At 44.1% G+C, this 24,904-nt stretch overlaps 1 protein-coding gene across 3 annotated transcripts in view; it reads right to left on the bottom strand.

The window, feature by feature from the left end:
• The window catches only part of LOC138481725 (maternal DNA replication licensing factor mcm6-like), an 860,230-nt gene that overhangs the window by 673,389 nt on the left and 161,937 nt on the right, over positions 1 to 24,904 (bottom strand). For all 3 annotated transcript variants that reach the window (XM_069613836.1, XM_069613835.1, XM_069613837.1), the window contains exon 4: positions 18,418 to 18,528. In XM_069613836.1, the coding sequence (XP_069469937.1) occupies positions 18,418 to 18,528 (111 nt within the window). The remainder of the gene's footprint in view (positions 1 to 18,417; positions 18,529 to 24,904) is intronic.

Here is a 24,904-nt window from a genome sequence, read left to right on the forward strand (position 1 = left end):
GCCTCGGGGATGTCCCTGGTAGTAGAGCCGTGCGGCCCCTCGACGGTAGAACTGGAAGGATCTAGTGACCTCAAAGCCTATTTGCCAGTAGCTCCGAGAGCCTAGTTTTCTTTGCAGGTCCTTGAACCTTGAAGGATCTCTCCCAATCAGGCACTTCCCTGGGAAGAAGTTGCCCTTGTGGGGTGCGGAGGAGAACAGGGCACCTACCTTGGGCCTAGTCTTCCTCTTCACATAATTCTTGATGTCCTCTGGAAGTGATCTCTCAAACAGCTACCTCCCCTGGCCAAATGATGCTCGAGAGCTTGCAGGGTCAATGTGTCGCATGCAGAACAGCCATCTGTGTTCGGGGCCAAGACACTAGAGGCAGAGCACGTGGGGATTCAACGTGGGGAAGGAGACCTGCTATAGTCGATATGCACTGGGGAGGTGCGTGGCACCAGAGGACAGAGTGTTCTCTGACAATTGCTAGGAGAGACAATAGATAGAGAAAAAACAAAGCTTTGGGGAAGAGCATGTAGAACTACAAGGCCGGAGGCCCAACCCAGGAGCGCTGGTGAAGCAGTCCATTCCAGTCGACACAGAAAAGAGGGCTGGGAGCTGGTGAGTCAGGAAAGCACACGCTCACAGGGCTGCTCCCCTGCATGCATCTCCATTTAAAGGTGGGAGACCATTTTTTTCCTGGTGAAAAAGGTTCAGTTTTCCGTCCCTAGCGAGGGACGCCCATACAGTATGGAGGAAAGGGGACAGGATGTAGGCGTAAGGAGGTCATTGGGTATGTAGTGATTACAACGAAGAAAATATATAATGAAAAACGTCAAATTATTGGGTGGGGCAAGGGATTAAACAGGGTGGAGGGTTTGGGGTTAAACGATGTATTTGTTCATTATAAAGACAGGGAACAAGTAACAGATGTATAGAAGATCATTTGGAGGCGGTCCATGATATATTCAAAGCCCTTCAGATTCCTAGGGAACAATTGGGCGGCATTTTCACCTCCCTTTAGAAACCACATCTGCAAGTGTTATCCATAGTCTAAATGAACAGGAAAATGTGTCATGGGCAGACTGAGAAAGAAATTAGACACCAATTCTTGGTCTATACAGCAAGCCAAGAAAGTGTCTCACAGCATGCCCCTCACCAGTTCTTTCAAAATTTAAAAATGGTATTCTCATGTTTTAATGTGAGCTTTAACCATAACTCTGTAGAATGTAAAACTGCATTTCTATGGGCTCCAAAAAGAAATTGTCTCCCAATTAGTAAGTGAATTTCACAGGGAAAAAACATTAGAATGATTTATTGAACAGACAACCAAATTGTAGAAGGTAAGTGGAGAGGCCTAAAAATAAAGAGACCAAATCAAAGACTAAGGAATCGACACCAGTAATTTGGGAGGTAAAGTCTGTAAAGATGCTGCTAAAATCAGCCCAAACTCAGGCAAAGAATGGCATGATGCATAATCAAAGGGGTGTGACTCCACAGAGAACACCAGGGCAGACTCTTGGGTTTCAATCCATTGATCCCAGCTCATTGTGCTTTGCTACATTAGCTGTAGCTCGCTCATACTATACAGTGTGTGCTTAATAGCTCAGAGGAACAACATTACCTAGCACAACCAGTCCTCTCCATGTCGGCGGCGCATTGGCATCAGTGAGTTTTGAGGGACAGGTTGTTGCCGGTTTGCATGGACGCTCCGACAGATCACCTCACAACGAGCAGACTCCGCTCCGTTAAAGGTATTTAAATAGCCGATTTAGTGTGTTGCCACCTTCCTTTAGGTACTGCATTATCAGTTTTTCCTCTGTTAAAGATTCAGCAGCAACCACAGGGATGATGACTAAACCCCTTGCTTGTCTGCCAATTAATGCTAGATCACCGATTCGGCACGCAACAGAGATTGCGGACTACATACTTGAAAAGCACATTGACATTTGTTGCATAACAGATGTGGGTGGCTACATGAAGCCGCAGGTCCAGCACTAGTATTGGCAATACCCTCTGTATATGTGGCACTAAGGACAGACATCCTCTGGCAGAGGTAGCGTGGGGGCAGGGATTGCTTTAATCTATCGGTCCACTCTTCAGATCCACTTAATGTGTTTGGACGACCAAAAAGAGAGCAATATACTATACGCAAAAGTTTCGCTTTATCCAAATACAACTATTGGCCTCATCCTGGTCCATCAACCAGCCACCACCCCCTCCCCCCGCCCATGCCAGAGTTCCCACTACAACTGGGGGATATAATATAGCCCCGCCTTAAACCTTCAACCAAGGTTATTTTCCTGGGAGACATTAACCTTGGACTTCAGGATGACAGACACCCTGCCCTCTACTACTGATGCTACCTTAACCAATTTAAGATTTCAATAGAATGTCCCGACTACAACCCATGTCAAAGGCAGGATTTGTGACTGGGTTGCTAGTCTGATTCTCGACATCAATACAGTGGAGGAGATAACATGTCCATGGTCGGACTATATGCGGATACACTCAGGCCAATCGTCTCCCAAGTTAAGAAGGAATTGGTAAAAGGGACTTTGACATTTAGAAACATGCGTCAGCTCTCACCCATGATGCTGGCACCCGTTTTTGAAAGCACTCTTAATGAGCTGGCGAAACTTGATACCGTGAAAGAAATTGCAGAAGCATATCAAAATATGCTGGAAAAGGCAGTAAATACTAGAGCATCTGAAAAGACATGCTGTATGGCAAAAATATACAAAAGCTGGTACTCCAATGAAATTCAAAAACTTAGTCTTTGAGCATAATTGTTTTGAGCATTGGAAATCCTCTAATTTGGAAGTAAAAAAAATAAAAAAGTTAAATTCACAAGGGCAGCTAAAGCGCATAAAAATGCCAACATTAAGTCAAACAAATCTGCCTATGACAGGCAGATTAAGCTGGCTAATTCAGACACTAAATAATTGATTAAGATCTTCAAAGAACACTAGGCCCCATGCCCCAAATCCTCACTTGACTATTAAAGACAAAAACAAACCAAAAGAAAATGGGACTGGCCACCAGGGAGTGTGCAGATATCTGCTAGTACATCCATGACACTATGGGCCCCACTGGTATTGTAGCGAACTGACCTCTCCCCCCCCCCTGCACCCTCAAAGTGGTGAAACCAGAGAGCACCCACAGAGAAGTGAACCCCTCCCCCCGGCACCACAGGGTGAAAACGGTCAAGAGGACCAACACAAGTGAACCAACAGCCGTGTGAGGATGCTCTGATGCCCTGGCAGGAAGACGTTAATCAAGGCAGAGACTGAGCTGTGATTCGCCTGACCCAGAATCACACCCCAGAGTTCTTCTGGCACAAAACCGCAGTGGTGAGGCAACTCCGCTCCCCCCACCCCGCGTCAACAAATGGGCGTGTGGCCCCATCAGGAGAGGGTTCACGAGGGGTTGCAACACGGTCCGCTGGATCCTAAGGGGAGTATATGCGCTCACACCCTCCTAGACTGCAATGAGAGGTCCCCCACACTGAGATCAGCTGAAGACCTTAGTGGTGGCTGTCTCCCGCTTCCCCATAAAAGATGTGCCTGCAGCTCCTCCACAGGCAAGGGTGTTGTTACCAGGCCGTGGAGCCAGTTGGTCGCAAGGAGGTAAGCACTGAGCAGCAGAACAGTGGATGCTGAGGGTATTGAGTGGCCTGGTGCCTGCTGAGGGGTTTAAAGCGAAGAGGCACCAGGGAGAATTGTGCAGTCTGGGTACGGCCCTTGCTGGGGGAACCTACGGACTGGCACACCGGACTATCTACAAAGTGATAAGGGGTTAGAGCTGTGGAGTACAGTGGTTTCCCTGGTCTGGAAGCCCAGTTCTAGAAGGATGGAGACCGCTCACTCCATGTGGAAGGCACCAAAGAGGAATTAGCTGGGAGGTGTGGGCCCCCAGATCTGGGGCATGTGCCCTCCTCACCGTTGTTTGAACTTAGGAGATGTAGGTAGCTGAGAAAGGCTTGAAGAACCAGAGATGCAGAGACGGAGGTTCAGGACTGGCCCTGTTGAATATTACGCGTGGAGACCTATTAAAATCAGAGGGCCCTGGAGTAACAAATTGGAGATTACTAAGTGAGTTGAGGAAAGTGGGTCTCCAGAAACCCTTGTGAATATGCAGGTGACATCACAATGGGCCCGCTATAAGAAGGGGCAATAGGCGAGGTGTGGAGGTGCTTGTGAACGGTTTCACTTGGATGTTCTACTTTGGCACGGTCTTATATGGAATCTAGGCTGGCTGAATTAGCATACACAAGCAGGCCTGAAAAGAGACAATAACGGAGGCCAAAGGTCGGCCATGTTGGCGGGACACTTACCAAGACTGGTGCATTCCGAACAGGTTGGATTTCTCAGAGGGTCACAGGGGGCAAACACTATGAGGAAGACATTGCATTTGATAAATGAGGCTCACGGTTGGGTGGGTGATCACACTCTCCTCTGTTGATGGTGAGAAGGCCTTTGATAGGGTAGAGCAGGACTTTTTGGGGGCAGTGCTTGCCAAGAATGGGATGGGCAAGAGACTTGTACATGGTATAATGGCGATGTATTCCTCCCAAAGGGCATGCATGGCAGTAAACTAAGGATACTCCCATTGGTTTGATCTGGGCAGAGGGACGAGGCGGGGTTGCCCACTTTCTCCAGCTCAATTTGTGCTCTCCTTTGAACCCCTGGCCATAGGTTGAGAGAGGATCTCAGAGTGGAGGATTTGGGGTGGGCGGAACGATCTACAAAATTGGACTGTATGCAAACGACATGCTCCTGCATAGGGTAAACCCACTGACATCCGTACCAGTTGTGGTTAGTTTGATTGAACAATATGGTTACATGGCAGGGTTTAAAATTAAAACAGGAAAATCAGTCCTTTTCACCTTGAACAGAAAAAGGGATGATATGAGGCGTTTCTCATCTCTAGGCGTGAAAGTAAATTTGGGAACACTACATTACTTGGGTATTAATGTCACAAGAGAACTTAAGGGATTGTATAAAGCACATGCCCCCCTCCCCTTACATGTCTGAACTGGATAAACTAGAGGAATGGAACAAGCTTAATCTCTTGGTTGGGGCATTTGAATGAGATTAAAATGGTGGCTATCCTTAAGATTTTATGCTTGTTCCAGATGCTGCCCACGAGCTCAAAGTAACCAAGGGAACTCTTATGATTTCTGTGGTAGGTGGAAGACACCCAGGGTTTCTAGTGAGGTCCTGAGTCTTCCCAAGGACAGCAGTGGAGTGGGACTCCCGGACATGCATTTGTATTACAAGGCCACTCAGTTTAGGATCCCGATTCCACACCTTAGAGTGAAAGGAGACCTAAAATGGGTGGCAATGGACAACCATCATCCATCACAGGCTACGGTAGAGGAGTGGTTGTCGGTTCCTAGAGCAAATTTAACACATAGGATACAGGAACACCACATTCTTGGAACCATCTGGAGTATCCAATGACAAGGGGCAGGGTTGGGTGGCGTTATATGGCCTTAACCATTGGGGCAACTCTATACCAGGAGTTTGGGACGCTATTCCGAATCGGATAGGTTCCAAGCCTGGTTTGAAGCAGGACTAGAAAGGGTTGGACAAATGTGGAAGAACTGTAGTTTCATCACAAAAACAGAGCTAGAAGAGGACCTGGGAATAGATAATGCTCTTGGTTTTTTCATACTTTCGGTGAAAGGGGGTACTAATGAGCAGGACTTGGAGAGAAAAGGTACATAGGGAGCTCCGACCCTTTGAGAGGATCTTGTATACTGATTCCAAGGGTTTGATATAGGATTCCAAATGCACTATACAGGGCTCTAGTAGAAACAAGGAGGGGTTTCTCCGACAGGCTGAGGCAGCGATGGGAGGGGAGCCTGGGGATGGAACTTGATCCAACATGGCAAAGAACATGTAGGGCTGGCTTCCAAACTTCAATTTCCTGTCAGTACAAACTACATGCCATTAAGTTATTGCACAGATAGCAATATGATCCGGTTAGGCTCTCCAAAATGTATCCATGTTGGAATCAGAGTGTGGATCAAAGGCCAACTATTGGCACATGTGGTATGGATGTGTTATGGTTCAATTCTACTGGAATGGTCTTAAACTGCATTACAAGAACTTGAGGGGTAATATATTAGACTACCAAAAACGGTCCATGGCTTTCTACTTGTAGGAAGGGAAAATTGGAAGGGAGTTGCTGCCTGGGAAAAAACAGCTCGAAGCTTGTATATAATCGAACGCTTAACAGTGGCAGTGCATGGAGATCCTGGATCTGTCAAAACGGAATGGTCACACTTTTGTTGCAAATCTATTCCCTCAGGGATGAAGGGAAACCAACTAGACTTCTGGCTGAGGGGGGAGCCATGACGCTCCAAGTACTTTATGTTATGAAACTATTCTGAAACTGAAGATGGAATGTGTTTTCAAGAACAAAGCACCCTCAAAAAGGTAGACCAGTGAGACTTTATGGTGGTGGGGTCGGGTAGGGTGGCATAGGTAGAAACACTTTGTGTTTCTGTTGAAAATGTGTTTATCAGCGTTTAGCGGATCCTTTGTATTTGAAGTAAACTGTCTTTCTTGAAAATGTAATTTAATAAAGCAGATTTTTTTTTTTAAAACCAAACAATGGTGTACTTTCATTCAGGATGTCATGAAAAATAACATCAAAAAGATTCAAGTCGATATCTGAATCAAAAGGGACACTCATGGAAAACATTTCCATCCAGAAATTCCCCAGGAGGTAAATAAAAAACATCCCATCCTTTGATTTCACCCCAGTCTCAAATAAGGAGATGCTCACTCTGCTGAATTGGCTCAGACCTATGTTTTTTTAAGGGAGATTTGTGCCCATCGAGGATAGTGAAATCATGTGCCAGCCAATTCAAATGATTAAAAAATTGGTTAACTGTTCCTTCAAGGAATGCTCTGTTCCACTCTGCCAGAAGCAGACTTTGATATCACCTTTATTAAAAGCCCTCCCTCGACCACGATGTTCCAGCAAATTCTAGGCCAATTTCAAACTCTTTCTTGTTCAATATATAAGACCAAGTAGCACATATACAGGTTGAAGATTTTGTGGAGAAATTCTAGATCTTAGTTGAGACCCAGTCAGGTTTTCAAAAAGCATGAAGTACAGAACGTTCTTTGATTGACCTTAAGGCCAACATGTTGGACATTGTGGAAAAAGGAAGCAATGCCCTTCTTATGTGGATTGATCTTTCAGTGGTGTTTGATCTGGTGGACCACTCACGGCTGATCTCTAGATTTATGCACACTGCCAGCTTCTCACCAGCAGCAGCAAAATGGGTTTAATCTTTATCTGAGCACACTGCTAGGGTCTTTGCAGATTTCCTGGTGCACTGTGGAGTGTCCCAGGGTTTATGTCTGCCCAGTGTTTTGTTCAACTTATTTATACTGCTATTAATTAAACTTCTGGATGCCAATGGGTGTTGCATACCAACTATGCTGATGTCTCATCCCAATTTCAGGATATTATATCTGTGGCACAGAGTCCAACAACATGGTTTATTCGCCAATTAAATCTTGGATGATAGAGAACAATCTGGCACTTAACGATCAAAACACTGAAATGATTGTGGGTACAGCTTCACGCTTAAGGAATCTGACCAGAGACTATAACAAAGTGCTTAAAGCAGGATGTGTCATCACCACCCTCTTGAACGTTAAGACTTGGGGATGGTGATTGACCAGGAGCTCCGTATGAAGTCTCATGCAAGTTACCTGGTCTCATTCACCTCCTACTATCGCAAACTCCTTACACAGTTAAGGCCTTTGACAGCGAAATTGTGCCTCCATTGCAAGGACAATTATTGGTGCCATATTGGATTACAGGGCCAGCTTGCTGCAGTGCGCAAGTAAAGGAGAAATCATGTACCTTGAGGTAATTCAAAATAACACTGTTATATCACAGAAGCTAGGAGGGCGCTACACTGGCTTCCTATAGCCAGCAGAGTGACATTCCGCCTTATCTGTATTACACACAAGGGCTTATATGGAATAAGCCCAGTTTATCTCACCTATCGGTTCTCTTGCCTGCTGGTTCTAAGGACAGAGGTCAAATAATGTGGGGCTTTTTAAGTGCCCCATGGCCCAAGATTGATGGCGTCGGGGATCTTGGTCTATGCTGCCACGAAGAGCTGCAATGCACTGCCCCCGCATCTTAGATTATGCCAGTCTTTCTCAAAGTTTAAACAGGACCTGAAAAGAAATGTTCTGCTGATTTCTCAGCTAGGACAGGTTTCAGGAATCTCTCAGAATGTGGCTACAATGCACTAGCTTGTTCCAGCCTTTTTAGGAATCGTATGCCCCAAGCCCTAGGTGTTTAATGTGATGTTCTTGGTTTGTCTTCATCAGTGCGATGTCGACTCTGGGCCTGTGACATGCGCTTCACAAATAACTAGCCCAGACCACAAAGGGAGGAATTCAGAGACATGGACAGGTTCCAATGCTTAAAGGCCCAGGGAGCAAGTAGTTTCTCACCTGTAACTCAATTTCTCCAGCGTTGGGATCTCATGGATTCACATGCTGTGAACATTCCTTGTCATCAAGATGGGAATGCCCGGTTACTTTGATTTAGTAATTTTCATATGGAACAACCTGATACCTTGAGTGTCCCTTCAAGGTCGTTGCGGGGGCTCTTGGACCCCACCAATAGGACGCTTCTCCGCCCCTGCAGCTTCCCCTCAGATTTTAACCACTCCAGCTGGGGGATAACCCCCTGTAGAGGATGTTTGCATGGAGGGGGAGGCTGCAGGGCACAGGAATCGATGAAAGATACCAACGCTGGAGAAATTGGGTTACAGGTAAGAAACTACTCCCTTCTCCAGCATTGGATGTTTCCTCTGACTGAAGAAGAGCACTGCATAGGGAAAGTGGAATTGAGAGGGTTATTAAAAACAAGAAATAGTTTACTAGATGGGCTGATGATTAGGGAATCCATGTCATGCCAAATCCAATAGGTAGTGCCTTTGTCATTTCGGCGATGATGTAACTTCATGCCCAGAATGCCATAACTGCAGGCCATACAGGTTCCCAGAAAAAATGTGGACATTTTAAAAGCTTATGCCTATTAGCCACATATGTCACAGGATATAGAACTCTATACCAGCCTGCTTGCCCGACTCACAGAGCACCATTAATGAAGAGGTTCGACACTGTCATGGTCCGAACTACAAATTGATTGTGTGGGGCCCATGCAAAAGTCAGCAAGGGGAATCAGTTATTTGTTTAAAGTCCAAATGGGTGGAATGTATTCCAGCCCCAGACTGCAGTGCCCAAAATGCAGCCAATTTGTTAGTCATACCTTTTCAAGATTTGGTTTGCCTCAGAATAGAAGACCATGGAAGTCCTTTCACAGGAGAAGTAATGATAAAAATGTGGCAAATCTTGGGTATGAAGAGGAAGTTGCACATTTCGTAACAGCCCTCATCTTGAGGGGGGAGTGGAACAGGTCAGTATTTGACATGTTAACAACATTTTTAACTGAAGCAGGATCTAGCTGGATCTGAGACTCCCTTTGATGTTAATGGCCATCAGGTCAACACCACCTAGATCGGCAAATGTCAGCCCACATGAAAATTTGACAGGTAGGAAAATTGTTTGTCAACACATTTACAGAACAAATTAACAGGTCCTTGCATATGCATCCACAATCCATGAATATGTGGAAGAACCGATAAAGCATTTGTAACATGCTTTTGCACAGCAACATTTGGAAAACAGTCGGCCGTACAAAATCATTATGATAAGAAAACATCTGTGAGAATATGAGGTAGGCAACCAGGTATACACATTTAAAAACATAAAAACTATTACTTACCTCGGTTCCATGTGAAAATATTGCTGCAAAAATAATCGCCATACAAATATTTCGCCATATTTTTGCGGCGATATTACCCCATGGAACCTGCGGGGGACACCCCCGCAACCCCCATATATTTTAAAAGGGAGCAGGGGACACCCCCACAACCCCCCCATCCATTTACCCCATAAATTATCCCCACCAAAAATATCGCCTATGGCCGTTCCAGACGACCATATGTACAGTGATATTTTTGGTGGGGATAATATTACCCGATACTCTTACCTCATGGTGCAGCCCATTTGGTATTGTAGATGAGGTTGCACCTGTAGACTGCAGAAAGCAGAATTGCCAAAAAGGAGGGAGAGTTAACGGTGGAACCATTTGTCCATGTTAAACAGGTTAAGCCCTCTCATCCAAGGTATGAGGTGAGAAAGTTGGAGAAAATTGGAGAAAACATATAGTGAGAAATGTAATTTCATTCTGAAAATGAAACGGTTACATCTCAAAGATCCAACATAGCAGGTAGGTAGTTATGAATATATGTATTGTTCATTTGGAAAAAGAAGGGATGAAAGGAGAGGTACAGACAAGTTATTGTATATTTTATAAAGTTGAGGGAATAATACAGACGAGTACATAGATGGAAATATGGGCAGGTGGTGTTCAGGAAGTAAATAGATGAGAACAAGGTTTAAAGCAGTTAAGTAAGATGTACATATAAGAAAGGTGAAAAGTAGTATCACATGCGGAGTATGATTATATTCGCTGGGATTTGGAATGGAAGTGAATTTTGTAGCAATGTTTAATTAGTATTTTTTTCCATTAGCTACTGGGTTGAGCCTGGTTGTGTTGACATACATGCTTATTTATTGTCCAGTTAAAATTGCTGTATTTTGTGTTTGTGCTTAATTTGGGTGTTATTTAATGGTGATTGTGGAGACATCTTTGAGTCAAAGATCAACATTGTATATTTCATTCCCAATACTTTTGATTTTAGATGATGTCCAAGGAAGGTTCGAAGAAAAGGGAGAAATGAATGAATTGATGTACTTGATTCTTAAATTTGATTTTTCCCACTTTGCCCTAGAAAATAACTGATTCTCCCACCAGTGCTCCAAGTTGGAGGATGGCCTTGGAAGAACCCGAGACTCGTGTACATAAAAGGGGAGAGAAGATGGCGATGCCAAAAAGGACACCCCGCTTACAGAGGATGGAGTCCAGATTTTAAAGTATTTTGTGGACGAGAGCCCAATTACGAATACCCGAAACCGGAGAACACTTATTGAGGATAAAATTTTTAAACATTTCTTTTTTTTATATAAACTTTGATGTTAATGGTGCGATTTCAAGGATGGGACTGATGCAGTCACATGGGATGAACATTATTTTATTTTTGATGGAAATAAATTGTGTACATTGTAATGATTTATTTATAGAAATCAGATTACAAAAAAAAAAAAGAATAAAAAAAAAACACAGTAGTGATCCAAAAAGGAGATAACAAAAAAGAAAACTTAAAAATAGATATAAAAAATATACATTCAGAAATCTATGAAGGTTGTTTATCGATTGCGTAATGTTTAATTGTTGTAATTTATGGATTTGTCATATAACAGTTTGAAATCCAAACATGTGAAATTTTATTTTGAGCCCAAGATCATATGTCTGTAACCAGGATTTGTTTTTTCTGCAGTGACTTCTGTGGTTAGGGCCCAAAAGAAAAAACAGAGTGTAGGGAGAGAAGACTCAAAATCTTAGCTAGGGCCCCACACTTCAAAAAGGATAAAGATTGACCCCATGTGCGAGACTCTTGTGTGAGACTCTTGTTGAATCTATTCGATGTCCATATTATGAATGCATAGAACACATGCCAGAACAAAAGAAAAGAAGGTTTAGAATGTGGCATTGCATAACATGATATCTGTTGCACCACTACACCACAGTTATGGTGCAAGTTGCACTGAAACATACACCAAGTTATACTAATATTCTGTAACCCATAACATTTGCTAGTAACACTCGGGGCAGATCAGTCCATGACATATAAACGTGGATGCAGATTGATAAACTGAATGTGCAAGGCACATGGGCTGTGCAAGGTTAGCTTGGAAATTCAAGAAATAAAACATGCAGAATTAAGTCTGCACTGTGCTTCAATGAAGACTTCAGTTAAAATTGTGGAATGGGAAATCGTTTGGCTCAAAACTAATTTATTGTTTAAAAGACTTTCAGAGCAGGAAACTAGCACATACTAGCAACTAGCATCTGTAGCTATTTGCATCTGCTACTGCAGCCTGGATCACAGCCAAAGGTGGCAGGCACAATACCTCTTAGGAGCTTTCCAAAGGGGGGTGGTTTTTGATGAGCATATGTCACTATCAGAGGCAGGCTTTTCTTACATTTTCTTTAAAAAGGAATGCACATTAGGAGGCAGATCTCTGGGGTTGGTTTAAAAAGGTTGTGCAGTGATGTCAAAAGAGGTTCTGCCTGAGCTGCCGTTTGAAGCGTGGGGCACTTGCTGGTGGTGTGCAGGCTCTCTCTCGGAAGAGCTGTTCTGAGCACAAAGGGGAGAAGGAAGATCAAGGAAGACCCAGTGAGCGCCGTCTAGAGGGGATCCCAACTCTGCTGTGTCCGAGCACACGCTGAATCCTCTAGGCGAGCATAAAAAGTATAATTGAGTTGTGTAGTTTTAAAATCACAAATGTAGATATCGATTTTGGATGAGTTTCTACATATCAGGCATCCCAAAGTCTGGTGGCTCCCCATTTTATTGAAATTTAGTTTATTTCACAATGCAAAATCATTTGCCAAAAAATTATAGCAAAGTATATAAATTTCCGCTCTTGGGGCGAAGTGTCTCAAGTTTGTTGCACAGTGTTCTCTGCCAAGTTAGAGACGGCAGAGAGGGCTACAGTAATTCTTTGAACCTCTGGAGGGATCATCGCCTGGGGTGGGAGAGCAAAATATGTGCCAAGTATTGCTGATGGAAATGTAAATGATTTGTATCACCACCATGGGCAAATGAACACAGGTACATCTCTCTCCAATGCATTACATGCGCCGTTTTGTTTTATTCAGGAGTCAATTACTTATAACGTGCTTACAAAAGGAGCAAGTTATCCTCTGTCTGTTTATTATGGATCCTGCTTATTTGTGGTAGAATACAGACAGTTGTGGACCAAGTGGTAATTGCATTTTACCGCAGGCTGTATTTCACTGCATCACATGTGCTAAAATAAAAAACAAAGTTGGTTACTGTAAATTCTGTTCTAAAAGGCTCTGAATGAATGTTCATATTTGGTTTACATGGTAAATGTATTCTGAGATACCACCAAAAAGGGCATACCATGGTATTGTAAATAAAATACTGCAAGGTCATGAAATTATGTTCTAGAGTGTACCAAGTCCAGTCTTTGCTTACAGTTAGTCACCCCGGTATAAAAACAATTATCAGGCAGTACTCCATATTGTAGACTCCCCACTATACTACAGAAATACCACCAAAAAAATATCCAACACTGCATATATGAGTTTATATTTCATTGTTGAACCTAAGTACGTTTGTGTGACTTTTAGAATGGTCTTATTTTGTTTAATATATTTGAGAATTAGTCACTTATTTTTACATGAATGGATGCCCTTTTTCAAGGCTTGCTTCATTCTTAGATTGGTTTTCACATGAGAGCTGTGTTTTATAGGATTCCCCATGAGTCTGATCATCATATTTAATTTATAGCTTATGCTGTTAACAAGTGTCCTTGTGGGGATATTCTGCTATACCCTGCTGTTCTAGTAGCTTCTTTTGGACTAGAAGATTTGCAATCAACTCCCAACTTAATGTAGATTACAGGATATTCCTTCAGTTCTATGACCAAGTGGATGGAAATGCTGAAACTAGTGTGCAGTCTACTACCAAATCGGCCATGCCAGCATCAGAAACCCTGTCTGCTGTGTGGGAAGCTTTTGCCATTTTAGAGGCATTTGCCTTGTGTCACCAGTTTCATAATCGATTTAAAAGAGTTGGGAGTTCGCTCAAGCCCTACTTCATACTCGAATTAATCTTCATGTGTTTTTTCAAAAGGTCTTTATGGTCCATTCTGCTCCCAAAAGGACTATACACAGCATACCAGGCTAATTCAGAGCAGATTTACAACTCCTCTGCTACCTGCTGAAAGCAGGGATGCATCACAAGTATCCATATCTTGCTCAACTGCCAGAGATTCCAACTTGGATCCCTTTTAAAACAAATAAAAATAAAAACAAACAAACACTGGCAAAAATGCTGGCAGAGCATTGCATGATGGGTCCTTTGGATCAGGCATCCCTCATGGATTTTGGTGAGAATGAGAAGCTGTTGCAGATATCCAAATGCAGTATGGTCATGCTCTACAGTGGACTCGGACTGATGCCAATGGAAATATGGGCCTTACAAATAGCAAGATGCTGTCAGACCCATTTACTACTCGGGTTTCATTTTGGAGTGAAAAGGAGTAAAAGAGAAACACTGCATGACAAATACCAACACTGAGGAACTTCGCAAAAGTTAGAGAACGGTTTAAGAGGACCTTCCAGTACATCATGGATTAGTGTGTTATGTCTGGAAGCCAACATAACAGATGCAGAGCAATTTGGTGAGCTACATCCCCGATACCAGAGAGCACCAGCAGAGGTATGTGTGTGCTATATTCCAAAACTGCATTGCGAGTTGGCAGTTATCACTGGAGACCATGCAGTGAAGTTGGACTTGCCTACCATTGGAGGGGACAGGCTGTACATAGCAGAATTGTCACAACATCGCTGAAAACATGTTGCAGGCACACCGGATGAATCTGGATAGTGAACTGGGCATGAACTATGGGAGCTGAAGGCACAGTAAAATGGGGCACTGGATCCATGAATGCTAAGTCGAACAGCTGGTCAATTTATTGCTGGGACTGAATTCAGGAAGCATACTTGGGGTTCCAACCATGTGAGTGATGAGAGCTATTGTGCAAAGGCTTCTAGGGATCAAATTGATTTCCTGGCACCAGTAATATCCCAAAGGCTAATCTATTCTGGGTGCTGTATCCATGAGTATGGGACAGCCAGCACGATACTGCATCCCTGGGAGGAAACAAAGTTTGAAACCCATATGTTTCCAATACCTTAGGATCAAAAAATAGTCATGTTTACTGTGTGATTGTTTGAGAGAATTTCCAGAGAACCTTTAAAAGATCAAAAAATACCTTTTGCTATCCTTTGCATTTGTTGGCCACCACAATCTTAAATGAAGAATGAAAAAGGATCATGCAAGTTAGTTTAGAGAATTTATTTCACATCAGTTTGTTTCCAAGTTAGTGTTGTGCAGGGCTCCAAATAAGGTTTTTAAGTGAGAGAATCAATCCATATTTGAAGTTGGGAGTAAAATGATTTTTATGTTTGGTAATCCATATTTCTTTTTGCATAGTAATTCAAACACTATTTTCTTCAGATTAGGTGGTTACACTGAATTCCTTTTGTATTTTTTTTTTAAAGCACTCACAGTCCACAGGCCTCGAGCCGCTATTACAGGAATTTTCTTTTTTTTGCGTAATTGCGTATTTATAATGCACTTAAATACCCCGAGCTTTCTAAGCACGGACCCGTGGATCGAACCTCTGTTGCTTCGTTTCGTCTTGCTTCTAAGGCGAACATGTTGCCGCTGAGCTATCCTCCCGGATACTATTGGTACCAACATTGGTGGATCTGTGTGGGTGGATGCAAGGTGTAGGCATCTACTAGTTTTTTTAATTTTTTGTTGGAAGAATTAGCAGCCGATTTGTAGAGCTGGTTGCGCTGGTCCCCCCCCCGCCCTTCGACTTTGGGTTCAACCATTCCATACCTTAACCTTCTTCCTTTACCCTTCATTTAAGTCTTACTTTGGTTTTATTTGTTGCTGACAACCTCTTGAATTTCTTAGTCCTGGTTTAGGATTCCTACTCTTTGAGAATTCCATTTGTTGGGGAGATGTACAATAGCAATGTAGTAAGAACAAACAATCCCACCGACTATTGGTCCCCTTTTTGGGAAAATGATGTGGCTAAAGGGGCAGTATTTGGTTACGATTGAGGGTCTGAACAGAGTGGAGTAGACTACCATGCTGGTGTCCATTCCAGATTGAGAGCAATCTCTCCCTGCCTCCATCCATCCATCCATCCATCCATCCATCCATCCATCCATCCATCCATCCCTCCCTACCCCCTCAACATCCCCCAGGCAGTTTGACTCTTCTGCAAGGCAGCAACTCCATTATATAGCCTCTCTTCATGCAGCAGCACCAGGCACAAAGTATAGGGAACCCATCCCTGATTAAAACTGGTTCAGAATGCTCCTCCTCCCTAAAGATTGGAGGAAAGTTCTGCCTACAGGATTGGCTTGCAGCAAGTTTCCACTCTGGTCCTAATGTATTAGGCTCTCTTCGTATTTGCCAGATGGGTTTCTATTCATGCTTTTTGTCCTAGCATTTATTCTTGTATTGCCCTACGCCCCTTTAAAATGTGAGTTTACTTGTCGTTGGGCTCAGGATCCATTTCATTAATGTCGGTGCACCCTTACATTTACCAGAGTACCTGTATGGGGATTTGAAACCAGGTCTTTCCATAGGCTCTATGGTGTCCCAAACATCCAGAACTTCTCCAGGAACATAGGGCCTTCATCTGCAGTCCTGCAGGGTCTCTGCCATCTCTCATCAACTGCCATCCCAGATCCCTGTTCCAGCACATTCAAGCCAAAAGGTTGATGCCCATCCATTCCTCCTTGTGTTGTGAGCTGCGCTACTTTTGCAGCCATCCCGCTCCAGTGGGTGGCAATCACTACCTCCATCTGGCAGTTCTCGGTAAGTCTTGCGTGGATTGTGGCACCACAAAGCTTATAAGGATTCCCTAGGCTCCCCAGTTCATCACCCATAGAGCTACAGCACCTTCCTGGTGCAGGGGCATACCCCTGGCTGTCCACGTCCTGTCAGCCTAAGAAGTTCGCAAAACACTCAAAATGGGTCTCACTACGAAGAGGGAAGAGAATTCATCACTCTAGGACAACAGGTAGACCACAGATTCGGTATGCATTCTCCACATCCTTCAGAAGACATGTACACCCACTAGTATGGTTATTTCTTGTGTATTCCCAGGAGATGTAAAAGGTCTACGTTTCATACAGTAGTTCCTATGCACAGACAAGGAGTACTCCAAAAAATTACAAGGACTTTGGGTTTTTCCAGGTTTAAACTTCAAACAGCAATTTGGATTTGCTGCCTCAATTGGCTGCAGACCCACTAGTACAGAGTTCAGAATACCTTTGTGGTGGACTTGCTTTGGAGGTGGAGTTCTGCAACAGTCAGTGATTGTGCGTGGCAGTGCAAACCTGGACGGACAAACCTGGACGGACAAACATTTGCGAGGCCCCATCTGATGAGGAACCCTTGCATAGCCAATGCATGAGATTAGCTTCAATGCCTGCATTGTATTCGTGGAAGCCACAAAAAGGAATCCAGATCCCAAAGGGTGACCCACATTGAAGAAATAGGTCGTTTGAACTTGGCAGTAACTGCAGCGGAATCCATAGTTCCGTGTGAACACTCACACTACAATAATGCACCATTTTAATCATTCAAACAATTGATCAACCAATGTAAATCCTTCAAAAGGTATACACCGAGTGAAGCATTGAATGTTATGGGAGTCTCAAGTTGGAATTGCGAGTTGTAGTGGCAAGAAGGAGAGAAGGAGTGAAATAGCAGGATGAATGAAGAACATATGAAGGGTAGAACCAAAAGAGGCAAAGGAATCAGAAGCAGGAATGAGGGGGGAGGAGAGAAAAAAAATTAAATGGCAAAGTTGGAAAAGTTCAACAGAGCAAAACCAATGAGAATACAGGAGGAAGAGGAGCTGATGGAGCAGGTAAGGTTAGGAAAGCAGGTTAACGTGGATGATCATTAAGGACGAGAGGAAGAAAAGTAGATCAAGAGTTGTAAAAGGGGAGAGGAGGAAAGGAGGGTAAAAGGTGTTCTGAGCATGGCAAAACATCAAGATGGAGAAAAGCAGGTGTGGTGAAAGGTGAAGGCCATACAATGGGAGAAGAAAGCGAAACAGGGGAAGAATATGCAAAAGGGGACACAAGGACTTGTCAATACCAGAGCTACTTGAGAAGCATAGCTTGGTTCAAACAGGGAATCCAAAGAGTTGACAGCCTACCAAACGGTTATAGACTGACACCAGCATGCCCAAACACCATTGGCAACGGTTCTTAAAGAACATGTTGCTTAGCCCATGTTTAGATGGGCCAGGGCACCAGAGGAGCTGGTGTGAGTTGGACTTGCAAAGAAACAAAGAATCGTGACGTACCTGCAAAGAAATTAGCATCTACACAGCTATGAATACCAAGCAACTACGAACGCCAAGAATGGAATAATAAAAATGCACATACAACTGCAAATACTGTTAAATTCGTAATATCCGCACCAAAGGACGAGAAAAATGTAAAAGGATCTGAAAGCTCCAAACACCCAACATGATATGCCATTGACCACCTGTATTTTCAGACTCGAATCAAAGCCAGTACAAATATCAAATAACCTCAGTGCGATGTATAGTGATCACTTACTTTTGTCTTGAAGGAAAATCTGAAAATGCAACATAAAACTCTTTGGCTGCTGGAACATTCCCACAACTACGTGCAAAGTTACGAACAGCTCTGCAGAGAAATGGGTGAACTCTGAAAAATAAAGGAAAATCAGTCTGAAAACATGAAGTGGGTGTGAACTTGTGTTATGTTAATCCACATCTCATTTACACTTCGGGTACCAGTGGTGTAGCCTGATTTTTTGACAAGGGTGTGCATTCACTTAGTTTGTAACCACAGGGCTAGGGCTTCCAAAAATAAAGTACAGTTCTTTAACATGCTCCATCTATAATGGCCGAAATGTCAACTATTGTATACTTTTATCCAGTTAAAATTATTAACACGGTCAAATGACCACTCACACTTTAATGGTACTTTCAAGATTGAAAAAATCCGCGTTATGGACACCTGCATATATTCAGTAATTAATAAGGACCTGCAGCTTCTGTGATGACATCAATGATTTGAAGTCATGCAAAAAAAGCAAACTAAATATGGCAAATAGGCAGGCATATCAATCAATTATGCCGCTTTATTTGTGATTCAATAGGTTTCCTAAGAAGATTAGAATGAAACGTGCTCTGTGGGGGGCTTTGCGTACAGATGCACACACTGCAGTCTGACCCATACATTCACAATTCTTGTGAAGACTAGTCACAGGCAAATGAGCAACACTTACCATGTGTGTACTAGCGGCTTCACAGCATTTTAATTTAACACGCTAAGTTTACCAAACCCAATAATCTTCAGCTTCTCAAATGTGGAAGGGTCAGCATGTAGTCTATGTGTCTTCTCTTTTGGTGCCTGCTAAAGGTATTTAGGAAAAAAGGCTCTGATCCATCTCCAGTCTGGTTTCTCAAAAATATCCCAAAATGGAGCATACTCAATACCTGCTGAAATTATGGTTGCAAATAGTCTCACTCTTCAACAAAGGAGCAAGAGCATGTGTGTGTGTATGAGAGACTGAAGGGCACACGCTCTCTAGTTTGAGAATTTATGGGCAAAAATATGCACACACGAATCCAACTAAGGAGCATTGTTTCATGTGCCCTTGTTAATGTACTGGCAGTCAGGAATATTTTAGCTGAACTTGTCCAAACTTTATGCTTGGATATCAGAGCTCCAGTTTTTCGAACTGTATTGTGAGCATTGCTGTTAGTTATGCAGTTAAGAACTAGCATGTGGTCCTGCTTCATCTGTATCGAGAGCAAGCCAAGGCTGAACACACATTTAAAAAAAAACATGTTTGGTTGTAATGACTTTGCAGGCAACAGTTCCAACTCTGACTAGTCATTGGAAAGGTCTACCTTTCAGTATTCAACTCAACCGTATACTGGTTTTGTTGGCCAGCTTGCTTAAGGATGTACTGTGGATTCTAGAACTGTCCGCTCCAGAGATGGCAGCTTGAAGACCAATCAATCTACAATGACTGACCCAAGTGCAACTGAGACAACCCACCAGCGAAGAGGCAGCAGGGTGGAGGAGATTTCCCCCTGAAAGAAGAGGGCTTTCTACTGGAATTTAACTAAAGTGACCCTGGACATATCTGAAATCATCAAAGCAAAGATGTTCAATGTGGAGGAGAGTTATGTAGAGCTGACAACATGGATAAAGTTGAGGGACATCTCACTGGTGTGGATGAGAAAGTCCCGAGGTTGGCTGACCAGAATAAGAGACCTACAAACTCAAAAATGACAAATCTCTCAAACCGAGCAAGAAAATGTTTCCAGGAGAAACAAAGTTAGAATCGCTGGCGTTCCAGAAAATGTGGAGAGGGGCAAACCTATTGACTTCCTGGAGAAAATTCAGATTTCTTTGCTCAAGCTGGACAAAAAAAAAATAAAACTGGGAGTTGGAGCACGCAGAAGCTGGGGCCAAAACCTGCACTTGGCCAGAGACCTAGGCACTGTGTTGTGAAAATCCTGAGGTTACCCATCAAGGAGATAAGTTTGAGAAAAACACGTGATCTTTCTGGCAGGGGGTGGGGGGGGGATACAAATGATATTTGGAGAGATGAGCAGAGACATGCTCTCAAGGCAAAATCTCGATTAAGTCATCCGAGAGGTCCCAATCCTTGTACCCAAGGTCTCTAAATGAAGGGAAGGCAGTAACCTTGGCTATGGTTTCCAAAGCCCAAGCATCTGTAGTATTGTCCAACCATTCTTTCAGATACTGAGACAGCCTGCCTCCCACTGGTGTCTCTCTTTGAGGTGGCTGAAGCAGTGGCTGTTGGTAAGGATGACACTGCTTGAGCGGGCTTTGCACCACTCCCTCGTCCACCACGAGGTAATCTTCTTTGGCCTCTTTGAGCAGCCATTCATCTTGCTCTTCCAACTTAGTTGAAGGAAAGATCTACCCCTCAAAGGCAGTCCACTGTGGCAAAAAGGCCTGAGGCTGCCTAAATAGTGGCACTAAAAGATTTGTCTGCCTCCTTCGAGGTCTGAAACTTCAAGGCCTTCGTCAGCCTTGTTGCAAAAAAGATGAGACCCATCAAAAGGCATGTTAAGGAGTCTTGACTGCACATCCAGACTTCAACCACTTGTATCTGCATATTACAGTGCTTGTTGCCATGGCTCTGCTGATTCTGTCAGCAGAATCCAGAGCCGACAGAAGAGAATACCACATGGATTCTTTACAGTCTCCAACAACCAAAAATCTGCCTTTCATCCCCCTAAGGAATGTGCTTCGCCGCCATAGAAATACAGTCCCATAGAGTGAATGAGAACTTTGCTCAGGCACATGTGGAGTTGGCGGATTTAAGAGCCATGCTCCATGCAGAAAATACATTCCTTGCCCATGCATCTACTCTTGTCATCCCCATCTGGACGGATGGTTCGATAAGCTGCTTGCTTTGAAGTTGCCTTAGCTGCCTGCACCACCATACTTTCTGGAGTGGGGTGTTTAGGTAGGTAGGTAGGTAGGGTCACTTCTAGATGGGCCGTATTTTCTAGCCAGGTTTTTGTTCACTGGCGGATTAGATTGGCATTTCCCAATTTAAAAGCTACCCGTTTTTTGAGAGCGGGGTGAAATGTTAAAATGGGATCCATTTGAGAACCCTTATCAAGGATGTCTGTTAGATCATCCTGTTTAAAGGGGAGGGTAGGCCTACTCCATTTCAAGTAGTCTGCAACCTTAGCCATTAACTGTCTATATGATGCATCTGCATGCTCACCAGCTTCAGGTCTACCAAATTCTAGCTCTGGTTAAGTGCCTACCCCACTGGCTGTTTGCAAGTTGTCAAAGATCTTTTAATCTAGACACCTGAGAGATAAAGCTATCGGGCACATTTGGTGTACTATATTGGAGCCCAAATGGCACATTGTTTTCCAATGGCTAATTTTCCTCATAAATTGACGTGAGTGATTTGAAGTTATCTTTCCTTGGTTCAAAGTCGGCGCCCAAGTCAGCGATATTTTTTCCAAAGTAGTTTTCAGCTTTGAAGGGGTTGACTGTGCCATTGGCGTCGCTGGCATCAATGGCACAGCTGGCAGCCATGGTGCAGCCGGCGTCCATGGCGCAGCAGCTGGTGTCCAAGGTGTCAACCTCCATCTTGATTTATGCTTCGACTTACGGCTCAAAGGATCCTTAGATTTCTCATTGCAGCGAAGCCTTGGCGGCTCTCGTTGAGGATCTGGCCTTTGTCCCAGGCTCGAGGGTGCACTGGATTTGGCACAAATCCTTTCCTTTTTGGCTTTAGAGGTCACGGTAGGAGCATGGCTTGGTTTCTCAAATATGTTCAGCATTTTCTTTCCTAAATGCTTCCCATTCGGCAATAGTGGAGGCCATTGTGGGACAAGATACCCTCTCAGGGGAGGTGTGTGACAGTCGAAGGTGGTGACCTGTTGCGCCTTTTTTGACTTCCTAGAAGAGTGGCTGGAGTCCTTGACGGGACCTTTTAACCTTCTTCCTTCGAAGAGTCACCTGTCGGGTCGTCCGAAGGTTTCTTCAATGGGGCAGTCGATGGGGATTTTTTGGGGTTTCTACCTTCTACCAATTTCGCCTTACACTCCTTCAGAGCCTTTCTGGTCATTTACTGGCCTTTAGAGCAGACTGGGGTCTTGTGCTCCACACCGGGACACCACAGTCGGTTATGACTTTGGAGCCGCAATCCCGACACTTCTTAACCCAGTCTTCGGGGTAGTAGGTGTCGAGGAAGAAGACACTGCGAATTGAACAATTGAAGCGCACCGTAGTTTCGCAAAGCGTGAGCTTACTTAAAACTGAACTGTAGCCAACGGGCAGTGCGCGTGCTGTATATACTTTCAATGACATCCTCGAAGGACAGTCAACTGCATCGATGCACAGCACCCTCTGCCGAAAATAAATTCCACAGAAGATGAAGCTGGATATCGAATATCAAAGATTAATACATGGAGGATAATCCATTCGAAGAGTCTATACTTAATGTCTGTGGTTTGCTGAAGCCCCTCAGACACAGACTGTCCCACAAAATGGCAAGCTGGTATCCGGTCTGCTAGGTGTCCCATGGAAGCCAGACAGGAATTTTCTCCAAAGGTGGTTCCTGTTGACCTCTTCTCGTTTTCTCTATGCGTGGCATTGGGAGATTTCCACCGGTTGCCATGCAGCCCCTTTGGCATGTGGTGGGATGAGGCAACATACTTCTGAAAGGTCTTGGTGACCCATCCTCTGCTACCACTTGTTGTAGCATCAGGGGCTCTACAGCAGTCACCCCAATTACCAGCAAGAAAAATGTGGGGCCCATCAAAAACTCCCTGCCGCCAGAACAGAAGACTCAGCCATGGGGCAACATTTACTGTTATTTTCTAATAAACAACAGAGATCACACTAGAAAAAAAACATGAATTGTCCAGGGTCCTCATCTTCTGAGCATGTTTCACCCAGTTTTATCGAACTGTGACATCACAAAACCAAGCTCCGTCCACGAAAGCTATCAGGCATTCACATTGGTCAGTTTAGGTGAACTAGGTACATGTTCAATAGGGGCCAGTTGGACTATTTAATAGCCATATCTGGTGGCTATTCCTAGGACAACCTCTGCATGTTTCAATCTGCAGTGTTGCAGGGCCGCAGGGAGACAATTGGCTTCTGCAACATATATACTCATGTGAAAGGGGACTCTGTACGGGGCAGAATGTGTCCTCCCCCAGCCCTGGGACGCTAGACAGTTACCAGGCTGAGTGTACCTTCAATGCAATGAGAATGAACATGGATGGGCTGTGTGTTCTGTAATGTTGCCATCTCTGATCATCTAAGCCTGGGAGAGTGCATTCAGTTGGCAGTTTGTGAGCAACACTTCTCTTTCCAACTCTGATGTGGTGGGAACAGCTTCTCTCCACCGACCTCTATTGAATAAGGATTGTCCTGTTCTGCTGGGTCATGTGTGTTGAGACCACGAAATTGAGCTCTCTTGCCTGTAATAATGAGGATTTTAGTCAGAATGTCACGGGTGGCTTATTGTCTTGGTAAAGAAAATTCCGACTCCACTCGTCCTTGGCTGGGTCAATCATTCTGCTTGCATCTGGCTGCAGTCATGCCGGCCCTTCCATGTACTCCAAGCCTGTCCCCCCTTCCGCATTCACTATAGCTTCCAGATTTGTCCTTATGGCTTTTTCAGGTTAGTGGCAGTCAAGCATGTGCAAGCTTGGCATATGAATACTTTGGAATCTTGTGGCTCAGCTTTGGCAAAGAATGTGACTAGAGATATGTAGTGTGTCATCTACCTGCTAAAGTCATAAGCATGTGTGTTGTGTCTATATGCAATAGGCTAGTGCAGGTTCATGTAACTGTGTGAATGGATGGCTATGTACTTCAAGTGCAGATACATGTTCAATGACATCGATTACTTGATTTGTGGTCAGTCGACTTGTTCGTTTGATGCAGCTCCATTTCCTTCAGATCGACTCGGCATGGCCTGAATGTTTGTCTGAGAGATTAACGTCTCTCACATCTGCGATGCATCGATGGTGAAGGGCCTAAGAATGAAGTGCATCTGGCGTGTCTCAGTCTTAGGGCCGAGTCGTGTGAGGGTCATGAGAGCCATGCTTGGACCTCCGTCTTCACTAAATCCAAAGTGTCTGCTCCATGTGCTTGCCAAAGTTCACCGGGAATGTATTGCCATGTTTTCTCCGTCATTGGGGTATAGAAGGTTTTATCATAGACCACAGAATGTTCACACCACACATACTGCTCATTTGCAGGATGCGATGGCGGGAAATCTATAGTAATTCAGCTCTACAACTTCACCTATCAAGGGGAGTGGTAGTCTGTGAGAATTGTGTCTTACACTCCTCACAGGATCTGGTCACTTCTCCCTGGGGCGAGGAGGGGCTTCCTTGCGAGTCTAGGAAGGCAAGGCCACTAACCAATAGTACCCCTTAAGGGTGGCAGAAAGCAGGCATTCACAGGGAGCGTCACCCCTCCTGAGGATAACGATTCCTGTTCCATGAATGAAGTCCAACTCTTTTTCCCTTGGGACCAAGTAGCAGTC

This window comes from Ambystoma mexicanum, chromosome 5p, assembly GCF_040938575.1.
Source record: "Ambystoma mexicanum isolate Mex_15411 chromosome 5p, UKY_AmexF1_1, whole genome shotgun sequence".
NCBI lineage: Eukaryota > Metazoa > Chordata > Amphibia > Caudata > Ambystomatidae > Ambystoma > Ambystoma mexicanum.